At 34.7% G+C, this 7,859-nt stretch overlaps 1 protein-coding gene across 1 annotated transcript; it reads left to right on the top strand.

Moving 5' to 3' along the window:
* The first annotated feature begins 6,715 nt into the window (after nt 1-6,715).
* Nucleotides 6,716-7,728, top strand: LOC127083125 (uncharacterized). Its single transcript, XM_051023366.1, has 2 exons — nt 6,716-6,986; nt 7,067-7,728. The coding sequence occupies exons 1-2, from the start codon at nt 6,855-6,857 to the stop codon at nt 7,520-7,522; spliced, it is 588 nt and encodes a 195-aa protein (XP_050879323.1). The 5' UTR covers nt 6,716-6,854; the 3' UTR covers nt 7,523-7,728.
* The last annotated feature ends 131 nt before the right edge of the window (nt 7,729-7,859 follow it).

Here is a 7,859-nt window from a genome sequence, read left to right as displayed (position 1 = left end):
TTCTCTCTCTTCCGTCTTCATCATCTTCATCTTCTTCCTCTTGTGCACCAATAATTGATATCTAGAACTTCAGTTCAGATCCACAAGAAACACCAAGGAAAACACTAGTGAATATGAGGTGTGTGTGATTGATTTCGTTCTTAAACTCGCATTAAATTACGATCGAAATTGGAACATAATCACATTTCTTGATTTTGAGGGATTGGGAAACTCAAGTGTTTGGTGAGATCTGAGTGAATTCTTGCACAAGATCAAAGATGAATGGTGGAAATGGTAGTTTGAACACGAAGATTGCAGTTTTTTATGGAAAGAATTAGAAACGATGGATGATTCAGATGCGTGTGTTGTTTACCGCTTAAGATGTTCTTGTTAGATGATAGGCTTAGATCTATAGGGGGTGAATAGATCACTAGTTAAAAACTTTGATAAAAAATTGTTTTGAAAATTATATGGCGCATGGAAGCAAGTGGAAGTATCCCAAATCAAAATCGTCTAACCGAACCCGCTATCAAAAAGTTCGGATATGCGTAACAGTAATCACGGTATGATAATGAATCACAAATTTACCAAACACAATTAATCACAACTAGTTGAATACAAAGCAACAAGAATAGTCTACTTCCAATGATAATTCAGACAAAAAGAAGTTGAGACAATTTGTCGAACACCTAATGTGCAACCGATATTGTTTGGAAATTTATGTGGTATTGTTGATCTTAAAACTTAATCACAACCTAAGGAATTTTGATCAACTTAACAACACCAATTTCAAAATGTAATAAAAAATATTATCCAAATAAACTGATCACACGATTGATGAAATCAACAATTTGTAAAATGGAAAATAAAAGATATATATATATATATATATATATATATATATATATATATATATATATATATATATATATATATATATATATATATATATATAGAGAGAGAGAGAGAGAGAGAGTAAGATTACACAAGGATTTGTTTAGGCTGTTCCCCAATCGACCTCGCTATAGGTACGTCTGCCCTCAATTCAAACTAGAATTGAGACAGTGTAATTAACCTTACTTCGCAAAAAGCGCATACAAGAGAAATGTAGAAATCCAATCAAAGATTGATCAAGTAACCCAATAATATAACTTTGATTCACTATCTCACGCTACTTCTTTGCAAGAAAGCCCTTGTTCTTCAAAGCTTTCACTCGACCAAATTTAAAATGCACAATTGTTGTAACCCAAGATTTACTAATGTGTTCCACCGTCCCACGCTACTCCTTTGCAAGAACCTCCCGTTCTTCAAAGACTTCACTTGATCGAATCTGGATTATGTAGTCTTATTTAAAACCTTTAAACCCTAAACGATCTAGAAGGAAAACCCCAACTCAGTTTTCTGATTTGAAACCCTCAAAGATCTCAACCCAATTTACAGTAAAATAAACCTAAATTGGACGTTATCAACCCTAATTATAGATGGAACCCAATCTAAAAATGATTATGTGTAGTTTGATTGTGTGTATGCATAGAATGAGTCGACCTGTAGAGGCGACATATCTAACAGAGAGTACCGACTTTAAAACCGTAGAACATGAGTCGACCTATAAAACGTATGTTTCAACCTGTAGAAGAAATTTTCTTTAGGTCGACCTATAATGCGTATGTGTCGACCTGTATGTTGTTTTTCACACAAAAACGAGTTTTTGATGCACAAAAACCTTTTCTTGATGCATGAATCTTTTCTAAACCAATTCCAAACATGTTGTCATGCTTCTTAATGCTAAAATTCACAACTAGACTCATATGATATCGTCCGATGTACATAAACGCTAAAGTATCATTGTTTTGACATCATACAAAATACATCTAACAGAAAGTTGCACTCATAGTTCTTGATCTCGTCAATGACGGTTATGCAGCGGTTGCAGTAGATGCAACTGAAGCACAAAGGAATCCGTATAGAGAGTTAAGGAAGAAGGATCAGAAATCTTTGTTCTACTTCCATCAGTGTGTGGATGTGAATATGTTTGAGAAGATCAATGATTCAACAACGACGAAGGCTCTGTGGGACATATTGGTACGTTGCTATGAACATACTGGTACGTTGCTCTAGATATTAGGGTTATGTATCAGTGAAGAAGGTGAAGCTTCTGAGCCTACGTAAGCAGTACAAAAATATCAAGATGAAGAACAATGAGAAAATACCATATTACATTCCAAAGTGATTCTAATTATAAATGAGATGAAATATTATGGAGAGACTCTTTCTAAATAACTAGTCATAGAGAATGTACTGATATCACTTAATCCTCAGTTTGATTACATTGTTGTAGCAATTAAACATTCTAAGGATCTGAGCAACATGAGAATTGAAGAGTTGCAAAGCAGTCTAGAGGCACAAGAGTTGTGTTTGATTGAGAGAAACTTAGAAAGAGAGGTAGAGCAGGATCTGAAGGCATCTTCTGGTAAGAAGAATCAGAAGTAGACTTGGTCAGAGGCCAAGAAGAAACACGGTGGTAGTTATCAAACATCATAAGTCTCTAACTCTGATGAGAAGAAACATCAAAAGGGAAAGGAGATGTTTGACAAGTAGAAGGTTAAATGTTATTGTTGTAAGAAGTTTGGTAACTTTGTTGTTGATTGTTGGTCAAACAAGGAAAGGAAATCAGAAGAAGAAAATATAGCCAGGGGAGAATCTGATGATGAACATGTTTTATTGATGGCTTCTAATTTTGATGGTGGATAATTGGTGTACTGGTGGTATATTGGCTGCTCAAATCACCTAACTGGAAATAAACAATGGATGATTAATTTTGACTCTAGAAAGAGGACAAAAATTAGATGTGTTGATGATAAATATCTTAATGTTGAAGGAGTGGGAAATGTCAAGGTCAGAGTGAAGAATGGAAAAACTGTTTTGATCAAGGATGTTTGGTATGTTCCGGGCATGAAAAGCAATATGATGAGTGTAGGTCAGCTAATTGAGAAAAGTTTCTCAATTACTATGAAGGACAACCTCTTTAAGTTGGATGATTCTGATCATAAGATGATTATGCAGTCTGAATAGGGAAGCAATAAAATGTTCAAGGTGAATGTGGAAACAACTGAAAATAATTTCCTTATGGTAGAAGGTGCTAAAGGTGATAATGAGTTGTAGCAAAAGAGATGAGGGCATATGAAATTCAAAATCATAGGACATATGAGTTATAAAAAGTTGGTACATGTCATTTCTAAGATTGTGAAGCCTAAGAAGTCATGTGAGATATGCATGAAAGGTAATCAGCCTAGATATCCATTTGCACCAAAAGTGGCTCAAAGAGCAAAACATGCTTTAGGAGTAGTACATTTTGATGTATGTGAACCATTTGAAGTAACTTCACTTGGAGGACATAAGTATTTTGTGTAATTTGTGGATGAGTTCACAAGAATGACATGGGTAACACTCATCAAGTTTAAGCATGAGGTGTTTGTTGAGTTTCGAAAGTTCAAAGTGAAGGCTGAAAAATAGAGTGGTCAGAAGCTAAAAATTATCAGAACTGATGGTGGAGGTGAGTATAACTCTACAGAGTTCAGAAGGTTCTGTGAGGAGAATGTAATTGAACAAGGGATTACTTCTCCATACACTCCTCAACATAATGGTCTTGTTGAAAGAAGAAATAGAATTTCTCCAGATATGACAAGGAGCGTGATAAAGGAGAAGGAGTTACCTCACACCTTGTGGGGAGAAGTTGTTTCCACTGCAAGATATGTGCTCAATAGATGTCCAACTAAGAAGTTGAAGGAAATTGTTCCTTTTGAGAAGTGGACTGGAGATAAAAAAAAGTGTGGGCCATCTGAAGGTGTTTGGTTTTGTTTGTTATAAACATGTCCCAGATGCTAAGAGAATGAAGTTGGATGACATAAGCAGAGCTATGTTGTTTGTAGAGTACCATGGTACAAGTTCTTATAAGCTCCACTATCCTGTCACTAACAAATTTGAATTCAGCAGAGATGTCATTGTGAAAGAATCAAAAGTGTGGATTTGAACAAGTATCAATCCAATATCGGTGCACTGTTAACACTTGAGTTAACTTCTGAAGACATTTCACACTTAGAAGAAGAATTTGCCATTGAAGGAGATTCTGAGTCTGAAGACGAGTTAGAGTTTGAAAGTGAATTTGAGGCTGAAGAAGTGTCTGAAGGCGAGTCTGACTTTGAAGTTGAATCTAATTCTGATCCAGATTTTGATGATGATCCAGAATCTGATGGTAATCATGCCTCTGAAGATAGTACAACATCTGAAGAAGATTCTGAACAAGTTCAAAGACCACAAAGAATCATACAAATACCAAGAAGATTTGCAGAGTTTGACATATTGCAAGATACTGAGATAGAATCTGAAGGGGAAGTCATTCAGTGTGCCATGTTGGTAGACTCTGAACCACTCAGTACAAAATAAGCTCTCAACAAAGAAAATGTGGTTGAAGGCCATGAAAGAAGAACTTGAGGCTATAGAAAGAAACAATACCTAGGAGTTGATTGAGCCTCCAAAGAAGAAGAAAACCATTAGTGTAAGATGGGTTTACAAGGTGAAACTAAAGTCAGGTTGATCAATTAGAAAACACAAATCAAGGTTAGTAGTATAGGATTTCCACAAAAATCTGGACTACATTACTTTGAGGTGTTTGCTCCTATAGCTAGACATGAAACAATCACACTGATGATTGTTATAGCTACTAACAGGAATTGGCTTCTGGTGCACTTAAATGTGAAATTTTTATTTCTTAATGGTCCTTTACTTGAGAAAGTTTATGTATCATAACCTCTTGGATTAGTGAAAAAGAATCAGGAATGGATGGTATACAAGTTGCATAAAGCCTTGTATGAACTGAAACAAGCTCCTAGAGGCTGGAATCTGAAAACTGATTCATTTTTCAAGCTTGAAGGATTCAGAAAATGGAGATGGAGTATGGTGTTTATGTTTAGCATACATCTTATAACAATATGATTTTGGTGTGTCTCTATGTTGATGACATATTGCTAACAGGGAGTTGTTCATATGAGATAACTAAGTTCGAGAAGGTGTTGATAAATGAGTTTGAGATGACTAATCTAGGAAACATGACATATTAGGATAGATATCATCTACTCCGAAAAAGGTATAATCTTGCATCAACTAAAGTATGAACTTGAGCTTCTAAAGAGATTTGAGCTGATGAATTGCAAATTTGCAATCACACATGTTGAAACAAATCACAAGTTAGATTATGATGTTAAGGGTGATGATGTAGATGCTACAACTTTTAAATAGTTGGTAGGTTCATTGATATATCTCTGCAATACTAGACCTGATAATTGTTATGCAGTTGGAATGGTGAGTAGGTTATGAACAAACTAAAGTGGTCACATTACCAAGTTGTTGTCAGAATAGTGAGGTATGTTAAAGGGACTCTGAAGTATGGAGTTTTGTTCCCCTCTGGTGCTAAATCTGATTAAGAGTTAATGTGTTATTTAGACTCTTATTGGTGTGGAGACAAAGTTGACAGAAGTACTTCTGGATATTTTTTCAAATATCTGGGAGGTCCAATTTCTTGGTGCTCCTAGAAAAAACTGATGGTTACATTGTCAACCTGTGAAGATGAGTACATTGCAGGTGTTTTGACTGCTTGTCAAGCGGTTTGGATTATGAACTTGCTCCGGGATTTGAAGATCAAGGTGAGCAAACCTGTGAAGTTGATGATTGATAACAAATAAGCTATAAGTCTTACCAAGAATCCAGTAATGCATGGAATAAGCAAGCATATTGACACGAAGTTTCATTTTCATAGAAATCGGGTTCAGAATGAGATGCTTGAAGTTGTGCACTATAACACTTAGAAGCAGGTGGCAGATGTTCTGACCAAAGCAATCAAGACTGAACGCTTTATCCATTTGAGGGATGGAATTGGTGTTGTTGATTTTGATTAGCTGAATATGAATTAAGGGATGGTGTTTTATATAATTTATTTTGATTTACATTTAAGTTTAATTTAGCTTGCATTTGAATTTGCATTTGCTTTGATTAGTATATAAACCAAATATAATTTTAGTTTGTAGTATATTTGATCCATAACACAATTTTAATTTTCTGTCAGAAATTAGTTAGATCCATCTTCATCTTCTTTCTCTTGTGCACCAACATAAACATATATGACAGTTCACAATCCCAAAATACGAGACTTGTAATGACTAAGTGATTAAGTAAAGATATGACAACACTGTCACTCAAGCATGAGACCATTAAAGAGGAAAATGATTAAAGTAAGACATGAAGATTCAAGTACCATCATAATTGAATTTAATCCAATTGTTACACCAGTGATAACAGGGAAGATGTCGTATCTTTGGCCTCGACACTGTAACATTTTTCTGCATAAGCTTCTCGTGCTCGATGTCTCCCACTTGATACAAGATTGTTTCTCTTGGCATATCATAACATTATTATTTTAGTAGAGGAAATAACATTATTTCATTCAAATAATCTAATAATATGGTTTCAAAGAGACGGTTGAAATTCAAAAACAGATTTAATTGTCCAAAAAAGTATCATTAAATTAATATTTATAATTTTTTAGATAAAAATTATGTATGTTTTTTGGTATAATTGTAAGACTAATTTATTCGAGTCGGAGAAGATTACTTTATAATTTAAATAAATATTATTAATAAAAATCCTATAGGTTTTTTTCTAAAAGTCATAATCATATAACCGATGGAAAGCATCCGACTTCCGAAGTTGGAGTAACAAACCGAAAGGCAAGTGGACACGTTTCTTTTTTGTGTGTTTGTTGTACCTTTTTATCCAATAAAATAGACCTTTTAGCGGTGGATGTGAGACTCACTCACCCAAACATGGAGCAAGATCGGAGGCTAGAGCTCATCGACCTCGCTATTCAGAAACATATTCACGACAATTATCATAACCTTAAAGACCACGAAACTCAATACCAAAACACTCTCTCCCAACTACTCTCTGTCTCTAAGGTATTTTTGCAATTCATGTTTTCTCTAACATTTTTTATTTATATGTCTCTCAAAGAAAACAGCTCAATTTAATTTATTAGGAGTTGGAATCGTCAAAAAAAGACGAGACAGTTGACCAATCTGAAGTTTCTAGTCCTTCAGAGCATGTGGCTTCTGTAATTCAAGAAAAAGAAAGTGAAACTGTGGTGGAAGGTGGAGATTGCAAGGAAGAGGAAAAGGAAAATGATGAGATAATCGAAGAGGTGAAAAAGGTGAAGAGGCAGAATTTTGTGACTCATTGTCTTCTTTCAGTGATGATTGTTCTCACCGTGGCTTGGCAGTTATCAGAAGTTTCACTTATTATGAAAGTGAAGGATGGAATAAACCACCCATTTAGATCCTTTGGGAATATGTTCCAAGAGATGAAAGAGAAAGCCTTTAACAATAATGGTCAGGATGCTGATGACAAAGAAAACAATAAATCTCTGTCTCTTCCTTCTACTATTAAGGTTCCAGATATGACTAAAGTGGATGTACCAAATTTAGGAGAGAAATGAAACTTGTCATCTTCTTTCTTTAAGTGGTTGAACTTGAAAGTTAATCTTCAAACGAAAATTAAGGAACATTTTAAGCGATTTCTTGTAATGGAAAGTGTCCATTCCTAGTTTGTATGAGCATTTGCTAGTTTACTGGTGCTACTAGGTGTTGGTTGCTTTATCTTGTAATATTTACTTACTCAATTTGAGACCTCTATATTTGTATTGTCGCTGTGCATAAATTTTGAATATTTAAGAGAAGGAAATTGACCAAAGAGGATGACAGAGCAATCATTTGCAATGGCTAGCACACACTTGTGCTGAACAAAACTTAAAGAAAATTCAACATTTAAAACCA

Source organism: Lathyrus oleraceus, chromosome 5, assembly GCF_024323335.1.
Source record: "Lathyrus oleraceus cultivar Zhongwan6 chromosome 5, CAAS_Psat_ZW6_1.0, whole genome shotgun sequence".
Taxonomy (NCBI): domain Eukaryota; kingdom Viridiplantae; phylum Streptophyta; class Magnoliopsida; order Fabales; family Fabaceae; genus Lathyrus; species Lathyrus oleraceus.
The sequence above is the reverse complement of the archived record's forward strand: the minus strand, read 5'-3'. Positions and strand labels throughout refer to the sequence as shown.

Coding starts and splice junctions, on each gene's coding strand:
- LOC127083125 (XM_051023366.1), top strand. CDS start 6,855: ATGGAGCAAGATCGGAGGCTAGAGCTCATCGACCTCGCTATTCAGAAA. Junction 6,987..7,066: donor AACTACTCTCTGTCTCTAAG/GTATTTTTGCAA, acceptor TTAATTTATTAG/GAGTTGGAATCGTCAAAAAA.